General features: G+C 37.4%; 6 protein-coding genes and 1 pseudogene across 10 annotated transcripts in view; 6 read left to right on the top strand and 1 right to left on the bottom strand.

The window, feature by feature from the left end:
• Positions 1 to 492: 492 nt before the first annotated feature.
• On the top strand, positions 493 to 3,137 carry LOC111495461 (gibberellin 2-beta-dioxygenase 8). The gene is made up of 4 exons (XM_023145517.1): positions 493 to 587; positions 1,797 to 2,248; positions 2,374 to 2,695; positions 2,782 to 3,137. The coding sequence occupies exons 1-4, from the start codon at positions 567 to 569 to the stop codon at positions 3,010 to 3,012; spliced, it is 1,026 nt and encodes a 341-aa protein (XP_023001285.1). The 5' UTR covers positions 493 to 566; the 3' UTR covers positions 3,013 to 3,137.
• A 242-nt stretch (positions 3,138 to 3,379) lies between these two features.
• Positions 3,380 to 6,918, top strand: LOC111495454 (probable pyruvate, phosphate dikinase regulatory protein, chloroplastic). 2 transcript variants are annotated; one of them, XR_002720303.1, is made up of 4 exons: positions 3,380 to 4,105; positions 4,298 to 4,937; positions 5,012 to 5,182; positions 6,575 to 6,918. XR_002720303.1 is itself a non-coding variant. In XM_023145510.1 (3 exons), the coding sequence occupies exons 1-3, from the start codon at positions 3,641 to 3,643 to the stop codon at positions 5,113 to 5,115; spliced, it is 1,209 nt and encodes a 402-aa protein (XP_023001278.1). In that variant the 5' UTR covers positions 3,381 to 3,640; the 3' UTR covers positions 5,116 to 5,356. The 2 variants fall into 2 exon arrangements, 1 of the variants encoding a protein (XP_023001278.1); XM_023145510.1 differs by lacking the exon at positions 6,575 to 6,918 and having other exon boundaries at positions 3,381 to 4,105; positions 5,012 to 5,356.
• On the bottom strand, positions 5,904 to 8,489 carry LOC111495477. 4 transcript variants are annotated; one of them, XM_023145540.1, is made up of 6 exons: positions 8,267 to 8,489; positions 7,796 to 7,925; positions 7,520 to 7,699; positions 7,310 to 7,403; positions 6,588 to 6,822; positions 5,904 to 6,517 (listed from the first exon to the last, which is right to left on the bottom strand). In XM_023145540.1, the coding sequence occupies exons 2-6, from the start codon at positions 7,811 to 7,813 to the stop codon at positions 6,436 to 6,438; spliced, it is 609 nt and encodes a 202-aa protein (XP_023001308.1). In that variant the 5' UTR covers positions 7,814 to 7,925; positions 8,267 to 8,489; the 3' UTR covers positions 5,904 to 6,435. The 4 variants fall into 4 exon arrangements, with proteins under 4 accessions (XP_023001308.1, XP_023001306.1, XP_023001307.1 ...); XM_023145538.1 differs by having other exon boundaries at positions 7,310 to 7,409; positions 7,796 to 7,966; positions 8,267 to 8,485; XM_023145539.1 differs by having other exon boundaries at positions 7,310 to 7,409; positions 7,796 to 7,945; positions 8,267 to 8,485.
• Positions 8,490 to 10,959: 2,470 nt separating this feature from the next.
• Positions 10,960 to 11,851, top strand: LOC111495475 (NDR1/HIN1-like protein 26). Its single transcript, XM_023145535.1, has one exon. It carries the CDS (start codon positions 11,031 to 11,033, stop codon positions 11,700 to 11,702), a length of 672 nt encoding a protein of 223 aa, XP_023001303.1. The 5' UTR covers positions 10,960 to 11,030; the 3' UTR covers positions 11,703 to 11,851.
• A 195-nt stretch (positions 11,852 to 12,046) lies between these two features.
• Positions 12,047 to 13,300, top strand: LOC111495718 (annotated as a pseudogene).
• Positions 13,301 to 14,540: 1,240 nt separating this feature from the next.
• LOC111495427 (cysteine-rich receptor-like protein kinase 10) lies at positions 14,541 to 17,609 on the top strand. The gene is made up of 7 exons (XM_023145470.1): positions 14,541 to 15,491; positions 15,564 to 15,701; positions 15,782 to 15,903; positions 16,389 to 16,599; positions 16,682 to 16,919; positions 16,992 to 17,142; positions 17,235 to 17,609. The coding sequence occupies exons 1-7, from the start codon at positions 14,666 to 14,668 to the stop codon at positions 17,550 to 17,552; spliced, it is 2,004 nt and encodes a 667-aa protein (XP_023001238.1). The 5' UTR covers positions 14,541 to 14,665; the 3' UTR covers positions 17,553 to 17,609.
• Positions 17,610 to 18,432: 823 nt separating this feature from the next.
• Positions 18,433 to 19,575, top strand: part of LOC111495460 (cysteine-rich receptor-like protein kinase 25) — a 1,979-nt gene continuing 836 nt past the window's right edge. The window contains exon 1 of the mRNA XM_023145516.1: positions 18,433 to 19,440. Within this exon, the coding sequence (XP_023001284.1) occupies positions 18,471 to 19,440 (970 nt within the window). The 5' untranslated portion in view covers positions 18,433 to 18,470. The remainder of the gene's footprint in view (positions 19,441 to 19,575) is intronic.

The raw sequence follows: 19,575 nt of genomic DNA, 5'->3' as shown, positions 1-19,575 counted from the left end.
AAAAAAAAAAAAAAAAAAAAAAAAAAAAAAAAAAAAAAAAAAAGAAATTACTCGAAACCTGCATCTGCATGCATGTGATTCTACATTCAGCCACGTATTATTATTATTATTATTATTACAAACATCGAATGAAAGGGGGATGATGTTTCAAATATGAATCGGTGGAGTCAGTCGGGTCCATTACCAATCATATATATAATATGTTAAAAAAAAAAAAAAAAAAAAAAAATCAAACGGTGCATGTTGAACCAAGTCAAAGGTAAAATGAAATGAAATTGAATTTGGGTGAGTAAAAGTAATTAAAAATATTTTTGTATGATACCTCCGCGAGCCGCGTGCGTGCTCATTCTGTTCATGTTGCGTCAACACATATTGGGACGTGGGTTTACGTTGAACCTCTGTGTCCATTCATTTCCCCCTTCATCTCTTATCTTCTCCATCCAACCATTCTCCCCTCCCTATATAACTAACCATCACCCATCCTATTCTGTCACGCTCTCTCCAATTATATATCCCATCCCCCTCCCTTTTCGCCTTTTCGCCGCACTATTCGACCCAGCGCAAATATGATACATACGTTAAACCAGGTAATTGATTGGTTTATAATTATTATTATTGAAAAATTAGATAATATATTTTACAAAAAGGGTTAGAATAAGGATAGGGAGTGTGTGGGGGGATTGAAGTTCTCTCTTTTGTGTTAAGAGCTGTTATGTCTGTACACAAGAATGGGCACACAGCGAACCTTATGTTTCTTTTTATTTATATTTTTATTATATACCTCTTCATAATTTAACTGTAATTGTCTCTCTTTGTTTTTTCAGAAAAGTTCCAAGTATCTAAATAAATAATTCCCTTTTCTTTTTATATATTATATTCAAATTCTTTTCTTTTCTTTCTAATAATTCATTTCCTTAATTATTATTGCATTTATAAATTAGTAATTAAAATTAAGTTTAAATCCCTTGGTTCCTAAGATAGACACCAACCTCGCTGTCATCTATTATCCTTATTTGCTGTAATTTTCCATGTTACCGCCACGTCCCATCAACACAAGGGTGAAATATATTTTTTATTATTATTATTAAAAAAAAAAAAAGAAAAAAAAAAGCATATTTCTATTAAAAGTTGTTATTTTGATATTTGGTCACGATGTTCAATCACTAAAAAGCCCTTGCCCTACGCCTAGTCATCTCAAGAAATAAATTATATTTATTTATTTATTTATTTTGGATCGTAAATCAAGGCTGTGGCCACAAAATAATTAGTTTATCATTTAGTGGGATCCCTTTTTAAAAATAGTCCCACTTTTTCGTATAAAGCCTAAAATTTAGAAACGTGAAAATAATTTATTATTTTTAATTATATATACAAAATACACAAATTTATTAAATAAGTTGAATTTTTTTTTTTCGAAAAAAAAAAAAATTGATTGAGGCAGAGTCACATGTAATATCAGGCATGGCCTGTTTATTTCATGGCAAACTGACATGCACTGGGTACTTCTTCTCGTTCCTTCCAGCACCTGATCCCCTGGACTTCTTTCATTTTCCTGTCACAAAATTAATTTAATTTATGTGCATTCAAACTTTGGTTAATTATAATATTATTTACATAAAATGGGTGGTTGGAAGGTACAGACTATATGTTAAAATAAATATTATTTTTCTTAATTTTGGAGGGTGAAAATATTCTATATAAATCTAAACATTAGAAGCCAAGAGCATCAAGGAAAAGAAAAAAAGAACAAAGCTTTCCTTTTAAATCGTCGTAATTTTATCGGATAATTATATCAGTCTGCCAACGTGGCTATGGACCCACCATTTCACGAGGCTTACAAGAGTCTCTTGGCGGAAACGGCGGTGGATAGGGGAGGCGACGCTGTGGCGGTGAAGGAATGGGAGCTTCCGGTGGTTGATTTGAGGCGTTTGAGAGACGGAGCGGAGGCGGGGGAAGTGGAACAGTGCAAAAACGATATAATCAGAGCTTCTCAGGAATGGGGTTTCTTTCAAGTTGTGAATCATGGGGTTTCGAGTCAGGTTTTGGGTAAGATGAGAGCCAAACAAATTGAGCTTTTTAAACAGCCGTTTGAGCGTAAGAGTAAGGAGGACATGTTCTTGAATTTCTCCGCCGGAAGTTACTGTTGGGGAACTCCCACCGCCACTTCTCTCACCCAGCTCTCTTGGTCGGAAGCCTTCCATATTTCTCTGTCCGATATTCTTGGATCCAACGGCTCCGATGATCTCAGGTACCTTCCAAACATGCAAATCCATGCATTATTCCAAATTATTTAAACAAATTGGAAATTTTAGTGTTGAAAATTACATTTAAATAATTTCGAATAATTATATTCTGCTGTTAAACATTAAGCAGGTCAACAATGGAAGAATTCGCGGGGAAAGTTTCGAGGTTGGCGCAAGAGCTAGCGGAGATTTTGGGAGAGAATTTGGGGAGGAGCTCAAAATTCTTCGTTGACAATTGTGTGCCAAGCACGTGCTATCTCCGGATGAACCGGTACCCGCCATGCTCGGTTCCGGGTCGGGTATTCGGACTCATGCCTCACACAGACAGCGATTTTTTGACCATTCTTCACCAAGACCAAGTCGGTGGCTTGGAGTTGGTCAAGGACGGTGAGTGGATCGCCGTTAAACCCAACCCCGAGGCTCTTATAATCAACATCGGCGACTTGTTTCAGGTCAAATATATTTATTATTATTATTATTATTATTATTATTTTATTAATGAAATAATTATAATAATTTTAAACTTAATCAACTCTAGGCTTGGAGCAACGATGTTTACAAGAGTGTTGAACATAGAGTTGTGACGAACTCGAAGTTGGAGAGATTCTCAATAGCTTATTTCTTGTGTCCTTGGAGCGAGACGGTAATAAAAAGCAAATGCGAGCCTGGAGTTTATAAAAGGTTTAGCTTTAGGGAATTTAGGAATCAGGTTCAAGAGGATGTTCGGAAGCATGGTTTCAAGATTGGGTTACCCAAATTTGTCTTATGACGAAAAGACAAAAAAAAGACAATAAATGTGTTTTCTTTTTAAATAAATAAGTTATAAAGTAACATCGATACTGGTAATCATAGTTTTGTGACATACATCGAGATATATCATCTTACTTTAGAGAAGATATGACGAATGTTGTTCAAATGACTTTATCATCAAATCGAGTTTCATTAGAGTTGAGTTAAGTTGCCATCGAAATTGAAAGATATTTATTATTATTATTATTATTTTAAAGTCTGATATCATTTAAAATTTAAAATGTATTTTCGAGGGAAAGTGGAGAATTTAAAACTTTGGAAGGCTCATTGGATTGGGCCTTTTGACTTGGATGGGCTTCATGGAAAATCATTCTACTGCGCCATATGGCTGAAGCTTGCATGCAACAACGACGAGTCCAAGAACAGATTGGGTCAGCTCTTGTATGGCCCTGCAATGAAAGATCAAAAAAAGGGAGCGAAGATATTTTTGTGATGAACAAAGATGGAAGATATTTTCAAATTGTGAACTGATCGACCGTTTTCATGCTGTGAGGAACATTTACAGAACCTCCAGAAATTTCTTTCGATCATCGTCTTCATTGAATCTCCGCTGAGTTATCGATGATTTGAATTTCCCCATTACTGGAATGGCTTCTTCCACCTTCAGCTGGTCCATCACCCCTCACACGCCCAGTTACCCAACTCCCAAACCTAGAAACCAACCTCCCTTCTCCAATTCTATCATCAACAACCAATCAACCTCCGAATCCGGGCCACAGGTTCGCAAACCCAAGGGAAGCCCCCAATTGAATCGCTGGTCTAGGGCTCGTGCTTTACGATCGGGGCACAAATTGGAGCGCCACAGCAATCGGACTACTCAGGCTGTCGAGCTGCGTTCTCCCGATTCGCCCACTGACAGAGCCCCACCGGAACCTGCCTTTAAAGGAAGAGATGGCGACGATGATGTGGAGAGAACAGTTGGGAAGTCCATTTATATGGTGTCTGATGGCACTGGATGGACGGTGGAGCACTCCGTCACCGCCGCCTTGGGCCAATTCACTCATTGTTTGGTAGATCGCGTTTGCCCTGTTAGCACCCATTTGTTCTCTGGGGTAATTCTGGATTTCTTCTTAACGATTTTGCTGTTTCTCTTTTTATTCTAATTTGTTTCGCAATCGGACGTTCTAAACTTTTCCCAATTCATATATGATTAGGGTTTTGTAGGAAGCTGGTAGGGCGTTAGATTAAGTCTTTTGAGTTTGCACTGATTTTTTGCCGTTACAAACAAAACACACACATGGCAGGTTGATGATGTAGAGCGATTACGGGAGATAGTAAAACAAGCAGCCAAAGAGGGCGCTATGCTTGTTTATACTTTAGCTGATCCATTCATGGCTGAATCTGCCAAGCAAGCTTGCAAACTGTGGGGCATTCAATCCAATGACATACTGGGGCCATTAACAGAAGTTGTTGCATCGCATCTCGGTGTCTCACCGTCCGGTCTTCCTCGTGGGGCTTTTGGCAATAATCTCCCGCTTACCGACGAGTACTTTCGTCGGATTGAAGCTATTGAGTTTACAATCAAACAAGACGATGGTGCATTGCCTCAAAACTTAAACAAAGCTGACATTGTTCTTGCTGGTGTATCTCGAACAGGGAAGACGCCATTGTCCATTTATCTTGCGCAAAAAGGGTATAAAGTGGCTAATGTGCCAATCGTAATGGGAATCAAACTCCCAAAGAACCTGTTCGAAGCAGACCCTGAAAAGGTGTTTGGTTTGACTATAAATCCGATTGTGTTGCAAACAATAAGAAGAGCAAGAGCCAAGAGTTTGGGATTTTGTGATGAAATGAGAAGTACCTATTCAGAAATGGATTTTGTTAGAAGGGAACTGGATTTTGCTGGAAAGATTTTTGCTCAAAACCCCACATGGCCTGTGATAGGTATTAAGTTGATCAAAACATAGAAATGTTCTGCCATTTGTTATTGACTGTAGTTTTATCTGCTTGGCTTGCAGAGGTGACAGGGAAGGCCATAGAAGAAACTGCCGCCGTCATATTGAGGCTTTACCACGATAGAAAGCACAAGTGTTCGATGCCAAGAATATCAAAGCGCTACTAGAGACATTAAAGCTGTAAGCCGTGAAAGCACGATGGTATCAGTGCTCAATAAGATGTCGCTCAATCTTGTTAGTCTCGACATAGAACTTTAATACCTTTACTGAATGCATTTCCATCTTTCCACAATCATGGTCTTAAGTCACTTCCCATTTTCAAAGTTCATCGCTACTTGTTTTACTTGAAATAGTTGATTATGCCAGTGAGTAAGACCATTTCCTGAAATGAGAATAAGAGAAGTTCTGTACCTTTGTTTGTGGGATCATTTTCTCACGAGGCCCGTGGTTTGCTTCGAAACAAAACAATTAGCATTAGGCCAACCTCAAGTGTGAGTGTGGGTTGCAAAAAGATGGGTATAACCCAGGATAGATGTAATAACCCAAGTTCGATAGTGTTCACTTTAACACATTACGTATTACCGTCAGCCTCAAAGTTTTAGGCTCACGGTTTTAAAACCCTTCTATTAGGGATATTAGGAAGAGGTTTTCACACCCTTTGTTTCTCTCTCCAACCGATGTGAGATCTCACAATCCACCCCTTTGGGGGGCCTAGCGTCATCTTACACTTGTCAGTACCTGTCTCTAATACCATTTGTAACAGATTAAGTCTACCGCTAGTAGATATTGTCAGCTTTGGCCCATTCTATCAGCCTCACGATTTTAATACACGTTACTAGGGAAAAGTTTCCACACCCTTCTAAGAAATGTTTCGTTTCCCTCTCCAACCGACGTAAGATCTCACAATAGGTCCCCCCAAAGTATTGTATTGCTCTAGGAATCAAACAAAAACACGGGTCGAACAAATTGAAATACGCATGCATTGAGGACATTCAAATACACTTAGTGTTTGTAGGAGTGTAGCCCACTGTTGTTGCTCACATGGAAGCCACAGAATACAAAGAAATGGCACTATCAAACCAAGGAATATTGGAGGAAAAGGAGAACTTTAAAGTATTTGAAGAGCAACCAAATGAGATCAGTCACCACCAAACCCTCCACTAATCTTAGCAGATACCACACTGCTTCAAATCACAAGTGAACCTGAACTCTTTCATCTGTCAATTTTTGTAACAAAACAAAACAAAAAGATAGAAAGGGAAAAGATTCCATTCCTTTGTCACATTCTAGTTTGTCACTTTCTTCCTTTCCTAATAAATTAATGTAAATGTGCCAACCATGAGAAAACCTGCTGTTCTTCTTGCTTTTAATCTGCACTTTTGTCTTTCCCATCATTCTATCTCTTTGTACAAACATCTTCAAATCATTCTCATATCTGTGTTCTGTTGTGTGTGTTCTTCTGCTTCTTCCTTTCCCAGCCGTTATAATTAATCAAATCCCCGCTCCTCGGTGTCGGGTTTTCCGATGGCCAAGGTGAAGTATATCAGTATCATGCTCCCTATACACGACCTGCACCAAACACAACACCATTTAGAGCCTGGAAATAACAAAGTTTGATGCATACAGGGACAGAACTTACACAGTGGCAAACAAGAGAAGAACTTTCTTGGGGTCCAAAAACCACGAAGATGAAGGCCTCCTGAAGCTGTTTCTTCTAAGAAAGCCTCGTTCAACCGGCGCCGCCGTGTTCGCTGTGGTTATAGTGATCTGATGATGAACTTGTGCAACTCCCAAATGATCTTGCTGTGACCCCACTGCCACTGCCACTGCCACCTTCGCCCCTGCTTTTTCCGCCATGGTAGCTCCAACTGCAACTGAAAATTGCACAATTCAGGGGACCCACAATTTTCCAAAATTCAAACTCTGTTTTCCCCTGTTTTTCAAATGAACTGCTCAAACAAGTTGAAATATTCTGAGTCGAGTTAAGATTAAAAAAAACATTGTCACTGACATTTAACCAAAATCCCAGAAATTTTCTCCAAAATTTAAAATCCCCACCAAACGTGCACATTAAATGCAATTATATGTAAACAAAAACATTATTCAAACATATAATAAGTTCAGTAGAATGAATCAGAATCGCCCATTTCATACAGGTTGGCTCGATCCCACTACTGGCGCACATCAGGGACTGCTGGCTTGATTTGTTTTTTTTAATATTAATTTCATTTCAATGTTTGGTGCTGCCATTCAATATAATATATAGTATTATAATCAAATATATAAAACAAAATTACTTCTTTTTTTTTCCTTTTTTTGTTCATCATCTTCTATTTTTATCAAAGATGATGATGATGGTACCTGTTGGAGATGATGAATCTCTATCCATAGGAGCAGTATTGCTAGCAATCATCTTGTCGCCGCCACGCTGAGACCCTTTTCGGGATAAATTTCTCTGCAACTTTCATTTTTTTTTTTTTGAAAAAAAAAAGTAAGAATCACAACAAAAGATTCACCAATTTTTCACCGGAATTCGAGATTCTTAACAAAAACTGCAAAGAAAAAACGTACTGTAATTCTGGGATTTGTGTTGGGTTCTTTAGTTCCGCCATTGGAGAACCCATTCATATCGATGACGAAGCTATCCGAATTTGCAGAGTAATGCACTCCGTTTGGCTGATTACAAACTGAAATTTTCTGGGAATTTTTCGTTTCTTCCAATTCATCAACTTCCCGAAGAACAGCCGAATTCTAACACGAAAATTAAAGCAAATCAGTGGGGAAAAAAAAAAAAAAAAAAACAGGGGAAGAAGAATAGATCATAACAAAACTGAAAAAAGTACTCACCAATTTGGGAATTTCCATCACTTTCTCGTAAATGAATTGTGAGAGAAAGAGAGACAGAGACAGAGAGAGGGCGTGTTCTTCGTGAAAACTTCCGCACCGAATTGAGCAATTTGGGGGGTCGACCACGAAGCTTCATATAAAAGATGGGTACTTACAGATAAGTCAAAACAACTGCAATTATTTATTTATACATCAAATTTGGTTTCTGGGTACAAACAGATCAACAAATCCCGTGATATAAAACAAAAAATAGCCACAAACAAGAACGGAATAAAAAACTAATTATTGGTTTCAACAAATTATATTAAATTCCTTTTCACAAACCTCAAGAGAACCACCATAGAAAAACACAGAGAAACCTTCAAAAAGTAAAAAAAACATAATGATCTTTCTTTCTTTCTTAATCTTGAAACAAGCAGAACCCCATCTTCTTCAACCACAAGAACAAGAAGAACAAGATGAAGAACTGACCTGAAACAGCAAAATTTGATTCTGGACAAAGCTGAAAATTCTGATACAGTCGAGAAATGGCGAAAAAGAAACAAAATCAAAGTGAAAGAGACAACGAACGAAAGGGAACCCAGAATCCGATCATGTGTGAGTGTGTGTTGGAAGAAAGAAAGCGCCGAATTTGGGATTTATAGACAAACACTCGCGCACACACAAAACAAGATTAAGAATGATTAATTAGATTCAAATTCAATTAAGTAGCTTATTAATTTGTTTTAGCAGACATGTATGTTCTTATTTAATGATATGATAATGATGTTTTTTTATTTATTTTAAAATATAGTTAGAAATGAGCGTGACATTGTTAATGTTGTATGGATTTATTTTAATATAAAGATAGGTATTAAAATATATAATGATGAAGATGGTGATAGGAAATGGTTGCGTGTTTAAACTAAGTTTTATTTTGAGAGATAGTGGCTAGGAAATGTGTAGATCCCATCCAATCGACATTCGGTCGCTAATGACATTTCATTCTTAATTTATCTTTTAAGGTCGATGGTTTGTTGGACTTGTATTACAAATTTATAACGTCCTCTCGGATCTCAAATTTAGTAGTTGTCGATCCAGACGATCGAACAATATTAAAAAATTACTAAATACTTCCATCTAACGTAAACATTCAAATGATTAGAAATTGAATCTTAGGTCATCGAGAGAATATTAATTGTTAGACTCTCCGTAAAAAATTTGAATTTCAAACTCTAAACTGGCTTCAGATATACTCATTGCTTAATAATAATTTAAATGAGTAGACATTTTGATTTGGTCTCAAATTACAAATAGTTGAGTTATTACATAAATATATAAATAGCTTAATTACTAACAAATATTTCAATTTATTATTATAACCGCTCAAGATCACCTCGTGTTAATAGATAATGGTATGAGAGCCAAACATCGGGTGGTATGCTAGCAAGGATGTTGGCTCGCAAAAGGGTGAATTGTGAGATCACACATCGATTAAAAGAGAGAAACGGAACATTCTTTATAAGGGTGTGAAAACTTATCTCTAATAGATCATTTTAAAACGGTGAGACTGATGATGAAAATGCCAAAACAAACAATTTAACTGGTATTTAGACAATTAACTGACATTCTCTCTGGCTATTAAATGATTTTTTTTTTTTTTTGGACGAAAGAGTAGGCTTAGGATGTTGCAATTATTTTGTACGTCATTAATAACATTAAAAGAAAAATTTATTAAACTTGTTTTGTATGCTTCACACACAATACTATATTTGATGTAAATTAAATTTCCTAACAAATATGATTCAATATATATGTGAATAAATAATGCGACACCAAAAAAAAAAAAATAATAATAATAATTAAAGAGTTGATATTTATGTAATTATTGAAATAAAATTTGTAATTTCTCATATTATATCTGATAATTAAAAGGAACATTTGGTTAATGCAAAATAAAGATAATATATATATATTAATATTGTTCTTGCATTTGGGACCGTACGACGTCGTATCCTCTTCATTTCCTTTACTTTTATTGGATTATTAAGTAATTTAAAGTAGAACAACGAGCTCATATGAATTTAATCATGATGAGCTCAATCATTATCATGGGATTTGACTTTTAAGAGGCGTTTGGATAATGTGAAGAATTAAAATTGATGTTGGGATTAGGAACGAAGAAATCAATGATTATACAATGATCTTAAGCAATTCTTATTATTTCAAATCTTTTCTTTGTTTAGAAAACACTATTCTTAAATTCAACTCTTTGTCAAGTTGAACAAGTAAATGATTTGGTTCAAACTAGTTAATCGTAGTTATATGCCCATCATTTTAATGATTTTAACGGTCAATAAATAAAGATAAAGCAGAACAAGTTTCTATAATTCAATCATTCTACCAAAAGTGGAAGTGATGAACCCAAGTTGCGGGATTATGGTGGCTTGGAAATGGTACCAAATTGATGTTCTTTTGTGGGGTGTGATTACTTGATATTGAAGCCACACACAAGCTACTTTGAGTGAAAATGAATGCCCTTTTGCCACCCCACTTCAAGTGCTACACTTTTTTATTTTTATTTATTTGCATGATAGGAAAGAAAAATCAAATTTCATTTATTATTCGATGATTATAAATTTTAGATATATGAAAATTTAGAGTTATAATATTTCATAAATATATTTTATTGACTTTAAGTTTTATATTTACCAAATTTCTTTGCAATTCTACGGTTTAGAATTGTTCAAGCTCGACATTACCAATTTTATTTGTAAACGAAATCTCTACGGTTTAGAAGTTGGGCCAAGTACAGCCCACTAAGAGTGGACTAATGGGCCTAATGGGCCAACGAACCAAACAACATTTGAATACAACAAAAAGTTGAGGAAGGGAAAGAGCACAGCTGGATAATACAATACAACCCTATGTTGATTAATATAATACAAGAACCCAAATGGGGGAAAAGAATATCAATGATTGAATAATAAAAACACCATTCTCCAATCCCTGCACAACTCCTAGAAAGATCAAACGCCAACTTTTTCAAATAAACAGACAAGAATAACTCGATTGCTTCATTGTTCTTGGGAAAAAAAAGACCCATCTTTTTATTCTTTTCTTTCCTCATAGAAATTCCCCCAACCAACATATTCCCTTTATATAATTCAGTACTTGAGCACCCACCTCCCACACAATGCTTCTCCTCTGGCAACCTACAAAGTGAAAATTTTGTTGCCCTTTGTGATCCTGCAAAATGAACACTCCCACCCAATTGGCGGAGACGAAGACGCCAGAAGAGCGCCCAATCAAGCGCCACCACACGCCGCGCTATTACGCACAGCGTGTCAAGGACAGCCTAACCACGCGCGTCTCCAAGCTCATATGCGCCGTCTTCTTGGGCTTGTTGTTCATTGTGGGTATCATAACGTTTATTCTGTGGCTTAGTTTACGACCCCACCGGCCCCGATTTTTCATTCACCATTTTTCAGTTTTGGGTTTGGGCCTCGATAACGGCTACAAAAATCCCGAAATTGTCTTCAACGTCACGGCCCGAAACTCCAACCTTAACATTGGGATCTACTACGATTCCATGGTCGGTTCGGTTTATTATAAGAACCAGAAAATCGGGTCCACGCCGCTGCTGGATGAGTATTATGAAGGCCCGAAGACTACCAAGGTGCTGACGGCGGCGCTGAGTGGAGAGACGTTGAACGTCGACAGGCATCGGTGGATGGAGTTCAGTAAAGAGCGGTCTAAGGGGGCCGTGGGTTTCCGGTTGGAGATTTCGTCGACCATCCGGTTTAGAATATCCGCTTGGAATAGTAAGCGCCATGGTATGCACGCTAATTGTGACGTGTCGGTGGGCCGTGATGGGTTGATTTTGCCTTCTTCCAAGGACGTGAGGTGCCCGGTCTACTTTTCATGATTTTAATGCTTTTTCTTTCTTATTATTATTATTATTATTATTATTTTCAATAAAATAGATTTTGAGTTTTACGATTAATTGTTGGTGTGACCGAGCGGAATTCAGATTCAACATTTTCTGATCTAAACTAAAAGTAATTTTCTGATCTTAACCAAAAGTTTGATAAATAAGAGAACCAAATTATATATATTTTTTATTATATTCTTTTTTATTCACTACAGATATTGACTATATTGTCTATTATGTAATTCGTATCTTATTGGTGAAACTGACTTCTCAGTCAATTTAAAAAATAATAATAATAAAAAGAAGTCAAGTCAATTCTATATTTCTTAAATAAGAGAGAAGGCGGATTTAGAGTTGTCTTCAAGGTACCCATCGTTGAGGGTTTCCATCGCTAATTTAGGGAATGATCTACAGAATACATCTCGATGGTACGAAGCCTTTTGAAAAAGCCCAAAGCAAAACCATGAGAACTTGTGCTAAAGTGAATAATATCGTACCATTATAGATACCCGTAATTATTCACCGTAGTTACTTGAATATATGTGTTATAATTTGAGGGGAGGCTTGAAAATGGAGAAGAGATAGCAGTGAAAAGGCTATCAAGAGGGTCTCTGCAAGATTATGAAGAGTTCAAGAATGAGGTTATGTTGGTTACTCAGCTTCAGCTTCAACACACAAATCTTGTAAGGCTATTGGGATTTTGCTTGAAGGGTGAAGAAAAGATACTCATCCATGAATACATTCCCAACAAAAGCCTTGACTTTTTCTTATTTGGTTTGTTATTCCCCTTCACTTTCCAGTTTGTTTGATGATTGTTCATAAAACACAGTTGGATTGGTTGAAACGATATAAGATCATAATGGAATTGCTTGAGGAATGTTGTACCTGCACGAAGATTCTCGTTTCCGAGTTATTCACCGTAATCTTAAAGCGAGTAACTTCTTGTTAGATGAATATATGAACGCGAAAATTTCGGATTTTGATCTAACAAGAATTATTCAAGAGGATCAAACCCAAGGAAATACAAATAGAGTCGTCGGTACCTTGCAAGTTTTTCTTCTTACCTTAAATCTTCCTCTTACTTAGAACGATCATTATTGACAATTTTTGTGTTTTAGTGGTTACATGTCTCTTAAATATTTAATGCACGGAATTTTCTCAATGAAATCTGATGTGTATAGCTTTGGGGTCTTGGTGTTGGAGATTTTAAGTGGTCTAAAGAACAGTAGTTTTTATTTGTCAGATCTTACCGAAAACATTTTGACCTACGTAAGTCGAAGTTGAATTAACGTTGCAAATGATGCATTACAAAACCAAACTCTCAAACCCCTTATTGTTTATTGTTTTTGTTCTTATGTTAGGCTTGGAAATTGTGGAAGACCGAAACACCATTAGAAATATTGGACCCAATTCTGAGAAATAACTACTCGAGATATGAAGTGCTTAGGTGCATTCATATTGCTTTATTGTGTGTTCAAGAGGATCCTAGCCGCAGACCTTCCATGGCGTCCATTGTTCTTATGCTTAGTAGCCATTCAATCACTTTGCTATTGCCGGTTCTCTTCATGCGTAGTAAGGACATTGATATTTAAGACGTGATTTTTCTACTAATAAGTTTGTCCAGTGATTTGACAATGATGAAGTATGTCTTGATCTTTTTTTAGAACAAATTTCAATATAAAAATTTAAATTTGTCAAGAAATGTAATTATAACTATTTCATGTGTCAAATAGTCAATGCTAATAAAACAATACATAAGATCTCAGTTGAAGAGTAGAACGAAACATTTCTTATAATTGTGTAGAAACTTCTTCCTAAAAGGCGCGTTTTAAAATTGTGAGGCTGATGTCGATACGTAACGGACCAAAGCAAATAATATCTACTAGTGGTGGTCTCAGGCAACAAATGGTATTAGGGTGACACCGAGCAGTGAGCCAGCAAGGACGCTGGCCTCCAAGGGGGTTAATTGTGAGATCTCACATCGGTTGGAGAGGAGAATGAAACATTTCTTATAAAAGGTGTGAAAATCTCTCCCTAAAAGACGTGTTTTAAAACCATGAGGCTGATGACAATATGTAACGAGCCCAAACGGACAATATCTAATAGCAGTAGCCTCGAACTGTTGCAAATGGTATAAAAGCCAAATATGAAGCAGTTATGTCAGCGAGGACGCTAGGCCCACAAGAGGGGAGGGATTGAGATCTCACATCGATTGAAAAGGAGATCAAAACATTTCTTACAAAGATATGAAAACCTCTACTTAAAGGACGAGTTTTAAAATCGTGAGACTGACGTCGAAACATAACAGACCAAAATGGGTAATATCTGCTAGTGGTAGACTTAGGACGTCACACAACCATATTATCCCATATCAATTTTTTTTACAAAGAATGCTAATAGAACCCAATTAAGTATTTTTATTATAATAAATATAAAATTAAGAATTCTGGAAGATTAAAAGTCAAATTAAAAATCAATTAAAAATTACGAAATATTTGATAAAATTTATCTTTTTTTAATACCAACAAATTTAAGTATAATTCAAATATTTATTATTTATTCAAAGATGCTAAATTGACTTGAGAGATAAATAAAAATATCCAATTTTCCTTATTTTTAATACACATTTATTTTTCATACCTGCCCAATGCTGACCCCACACTGCCCCAACTTCTTTTTCCTCCCAATTTCTGACCGCTTTTCCTAAGCCAATTTTCCAAATAAATAAATAAATAAATAAATAAATAAATAAATAAATCTTAATCATAATAATAATTCAGTATATTAACCAAATGAAAAGGCTCATCCTCTGTTTCCATTTCCGACATTGACTTCACTCTGTTCCAATTTGGAAGTTGACTTCTTATTGGCCTTCTTCCGATTCTTTCTCCAAATTTGTTGTTATAAGTTCCACGATTTCTTCCCAAATCGTAACCAAACTCAATTGCTTCTTCACGATGCTCAATTTTGTTACTTTCCTCTTCCTCCTCTGTTTCCTTATCCATGGGAACGCTCAGACCCCTGTTCCTTACCCATATCGGAGTTGCTTGCCGGGAAATTTCACTCAGAACAGCACCTATCACTCCAACCTCAATCTCCTCTTTTCAAATCTCTCCGCCAACGCCCCACCGAACAACAGATTCTTCAATACCTCCGCCGGCCGACCCCCAAACGATGCTGTTTACGGCCTCTTCCAGTGCCGTGGAGACGTCTCCGACTCCGTCTGCCGATCTTTCTTAGCCACCGCTATCAAAGACGTAGCCGAAAAGTACTGTCCCCTGAGAAACGGCGCTGTGGCTTGGTACGACGAATGCATATTCCGCTACTCCGACCAACCTTTCTTTTCCGACGTTTCCACAGATCCAAGTTTGTCGTTACTGAATACTGATGAAATAGACGTCGACAAGGCTCGATTCAACCAACTAGTCATGTCCACGTTGAGAGCCACCGCGGCTCGAGCCGCTAACGCCTCGGTGGGCGAATTGTTTGCAACCCAGGAGGCTAATTTCACATCAGATCTACCCCTTCACACTCTAGCACAGTGTACCGGCGATTTGTCCAATACCGATTGCGAACTATGCTTACGCCAAGCTATCAATGGTATTCCGAGTTGTTGCAGTAATAAACGAGGTGGGAGAGTTCTGTTTCCCAGCTGTTATGTTCGCTACGAAGTTTACATGTTTTACGAACAAACGCTGACGAATTCAGTGCCGCCACCGGCGACTACCCCGCCCAATAACACCACCCCAACACCGCCTCTTCCTCCTCCTCCTCCTACACCAGGTAATCTCTGTTCTATTTTCCTTCCGATGGACTCGTTTTGTGAAGAAAAAACATGATGAATTTGTTGAACAGGGAAAAGAAGAATCTCAACGATGTTAATTGTGGCCATTGTGGCTCCTATTACCATATCCATCCTACTCTTCGTTCTGGGATGTTGCTTCCTGCGCCAGAGAGCTAGGAAGAGACACTCTACTGTAAAGGAAGATAGTGGTAAGTGTTGTTCTTTAATCCAAGTTGTGGAATTCATCTCTGAAATTATATGAAGCCATTTCTGGGTATGATTTGTGCAGTTGTTAATGAAATGACCACCGTGGAGTCTCTGCTATTTGATTTCAAAACAATCGATTCAGCTACCAACAAGTTTTCAGAGGAAAACAAATTGGGAGAAGGCGGATTTGGAGTTGTGTTCAAGGTACCAACCACTTAAACCCACCAAATTTCATTTAACACCGTTAGTAGTTGTCGAGGATGGTTGGGAGGGACTAGTTTAGGGAATGATCCTAGATTTATAAGTATATACATGTACATTGGTACGAGGCCTTTTGGTGAAGCCTAAACCAAAACTGCAAGAACTTATGCTCAAAGTGGACAATAACATACTAGTGTGGAAATCTATAATTCCTAACATGATATCAGAGCTATCCCCTTAATTTAGTCAGGTAAATAGAATCCTTAAGTGTCGAATAAAGGGTGTACTGTGTTTGAGTACTCAAGAGAAAGGAGTCGAGTCTCGGTTAAAGTGAGGAGGTTGTTCGAGGGCTCTATAAACCTTAAGGGAAGCTCTATAGTATACTTTGTTCAAGGGAAGGATTGTTGGGAGGGAGTCTCGCTGAGTGGACGATATCATACCATTGTGAAGATACGTGATTCCTTTAGATATATATGTTATAATTTCAGGGGAGATTTGAAAATGGAGAAGAAATAGCAGTGAAAAGGCTATCAAGAGGGTCTCTGCAAGGTTCTGAGGAGTTCAAGAATGAGGTATTGTTGGTTGCTCAGCTTCAGCACAGAAATCTTGTAAGGCTATTGGGATTTTGCTTGGAGGGTGAAGAAAAGATACTCATCTATGAATACATTCCCAACAAAAGCCTCGACTTTTTCTTATTTGGTTCGTTCTTCAACTTCATTTTCATATTCCAGTTTGTTTGATTTCTTTACTCTGTTTCAATTTGATTGTTCATAATCTGTAGATTCGGAGAGACAAACACGGTTGGATTGGTTGAAACGATATAAGATCATTAATGGAATTGCTCGAGGAATGTTGTATCTACACGAAGATTCTCGTCTCCGAATTATTCACCGTGATCTCAAAGCGAGTAACATCTTGTTAGATGAATATATGAACGCGAAAATTTCGGATTTTGGTATGGCAAGAATTATTCAAGTGGATGAAAGTCAAGTAAATACAAAAAGAATCGTCGGTACCTAGTAAGTTTTTCTTCTTACCTTAAATCTTCCTCTTACTTAAAACGATCATTATTGACAATTTTTGTGTTTCAGTGGTTATATGTCTCCTGAGTATGCAATGCACGGAATTTTCTCCATGAAATCTGATGTATATAGCTTTGGAGTCTTGGTGTTGGAGATTTTAAGTGGTCAGAAGAACAGTAGTTTTTATTTATCGGATCTTGCCGAAGACCTTTTGACCTATGTAAGTCGACGTTGAATTAACGTAGCAAATAATGCATTACAAAACCGAACTCTCAAACCCCTTATTGTTTATTGTTTTTGTTCTTATATTAGGCTTGGAAATTGTGGAAGACCGAACAACCATTAGAAATATTGCACCCAGTTCTGAGAAATTGCTACTCGAGAAATGAGGTGCTTAAGTGCATTCATATTGCGTTATTGTGTGTTCAAGAGGATCCTAGCCAAAGACCTTCCATGACGTCCATTGTTCTTATGCTTAGTAGCAATTCAGTCACTATGCCATTGCCTGAAGAGCCAGCGTTCTTCCTACGTAGTAAGAACACTGATATTAAAAACAGTGATATTTCTACCAATAAATTTGTTCAGTGGTCTGTCAATGACGTATCCGTTTCAGAGTTGCATCCACGATGAAGTATGTCTCATCTTTTTTTTTAGTACAATAAATTCGAATATAAAATTTTAAATTTGTCAACCGTTGTAATTATAACAACCCAAGTCTAAGCAAATATTGTCGCTTTGCCCATTACATATTCCTATCAATCTCATGATTTTAAAATACGTCGGTTAAGGAGAGGTTTTCATACGTTTATAAGGAATGTTTCGTTTCCTTCTCCAATCGATGTGGGATCTCACAATCCACTTTCTTTAGGGGCCAACATTCTCGCTGGTACGTCGCTAGTGTTTGACTCTGATACCATTTGTAACGAAACATTCCATATAAGGGTGTAAAAACTCCCTAGTAAACGTATTTTAAAATCGTGAGGCTGACGACGACACAACTAATTAAAGCTGACAATATTTATTTGTGGTGGGTTTGAGCTGTTACAATAGTATATATCAATTACCATTGAATTATACTCTAATGTATATTAATTTTTATTGCTTTCATATTTTCTCAATTTAAATCTTTAATTTTTTTAGCTTAATATTTTCAAATTATAATATTTCTCAATTTATTAAAATTAGTAGATGTGTGACCAGGAAAAAAAAACCCTAAACATTAGGGGATGTTAATGTGAAAAGGAGAAGTTAAAGGACATAAGCTCAATTATTCCGCATTTATGGTTTAATTATCGTTACTTTTCTTTCTTTAATAAATGAATCGTAGAAAAAGGGCAGAAAGACTCAACCGGAAGAACGTTGACCTGAGCATTGACTTGACCTGTCCCTTCGTTGACTTCAAGTGGGGACCACAACTCTCCATTTATTTCCCACCAACTGTACTATTATTATTTATTTATTTTTCTTTTTATTTTATTAAAATTAAAAAAAAAAACACAAAAGTAAAATTAAAATTGGGGATTTGAAGTTGTTAAATACTAACGCAAAATGAAGAGGCAAGGAATAAAATTGGTTAAGATGGTGAGTTTTGTGGTGTTTCTTTCCTTCCTCATCAGCTTCCCCATCCATGGAAGCGCAGAGTTTTATCGAGACCCCTTCCGTTACTGCTCCAACGCCACCTTCTCACCCAACTCCACCTACCTTTCCAATCTTCAAATCCTCTCTTCCGCTCTCTCCTCCAATGCTTCTCACAATTTCTATCACAATTCTTCGGTAGGCAGACAGAAATCTCCTAATTCCACCGCTGTATACGGCGACTTCCAGTGCCGTGGGGATCTCAACGCCACCGCTTGCCGACAGTGCGTGGCCACGGCCACTGCCAATTCCACGCAGAGCTACTGCCCTCGTAGTGTAGAGGCGGTTATTTGGTTGGACGAGTGCTTTTTGCGATATTCCAATGAATCTTTCTTTTCCATCGTGGCCGAACAGCCGACGTTGATTTTGATTAATAACAATGCGATTGAGGAGGATGAAAGTGGGTTTGATCGGATTGTGGGCTCTGCGTTGAACCATACGGTTGCTAATGCTTCTTCCGTGAAAGGGGCGTTGAAATTTGCGACCAAGGAAGCTAATTTCAAAGACGCGATTGTTTACACGCTGGCTCAGTGTACAGGGGATTTGTCCACTTCTAATTGTGGGAAATGCTTGAGAGGCGCTCTTCAAAATTACCCTGGTTGTTGCAGCGGTAAAAAGGGTGGTAGAGTCTTGTCTCCCAGTTGTATGATCCGTTACGAGCTTTATCCTTTTTACGGCGGCGTTTCCCCCTCTAACGCTATTTCCACACCCCCTGCTTCTGCCCCTGCTCTGCCTCCGCCGCCGGAATCTTCTCCCGATTCCAACCCTTCTACGTCTGAGCCTCCCTCCCCTCCGACGGCTTCTATGTCAGCTCCGCCTCCTCCGTTGTCCTCCTCCCCTCCCTCTCCGGCACCCTCTACGGCCTCTCCTCCACTACTTTCAGGTTATATATATATATATAGACACACTCATTCTTCATAATCGAAATTAAGTGTTGAGTTCATTGTTTTGATTAATTACCCACAAAAGTTTGACATGAAGGTGTTCTTTTTTTTTTTTTTTTTTTTTTTTTTTTGGG

Source organism: Cucurbita maxima, unplaced genomic scaffold, assembly GCF_002738345.1.
Source record: "Cucurbita maxima cultivar Rimu unplaced genomic scaffold, Cmax_1.0 Cma_Scf00021, whole genome shotgun sequence".
NCBI classification, from domain to species: domain Eukaryota; kingdom Viridiplantae; phylum Streptophyta; class Magnoliopsida; order Cucurbitales; family Cucurbitaceae; genus Cucurbita; species Cucurbita maxima.
Note: the sequence above shows the minus strand (reverse complement) of the source record. Positions and strands in the feature narration are given on the sequence as shown.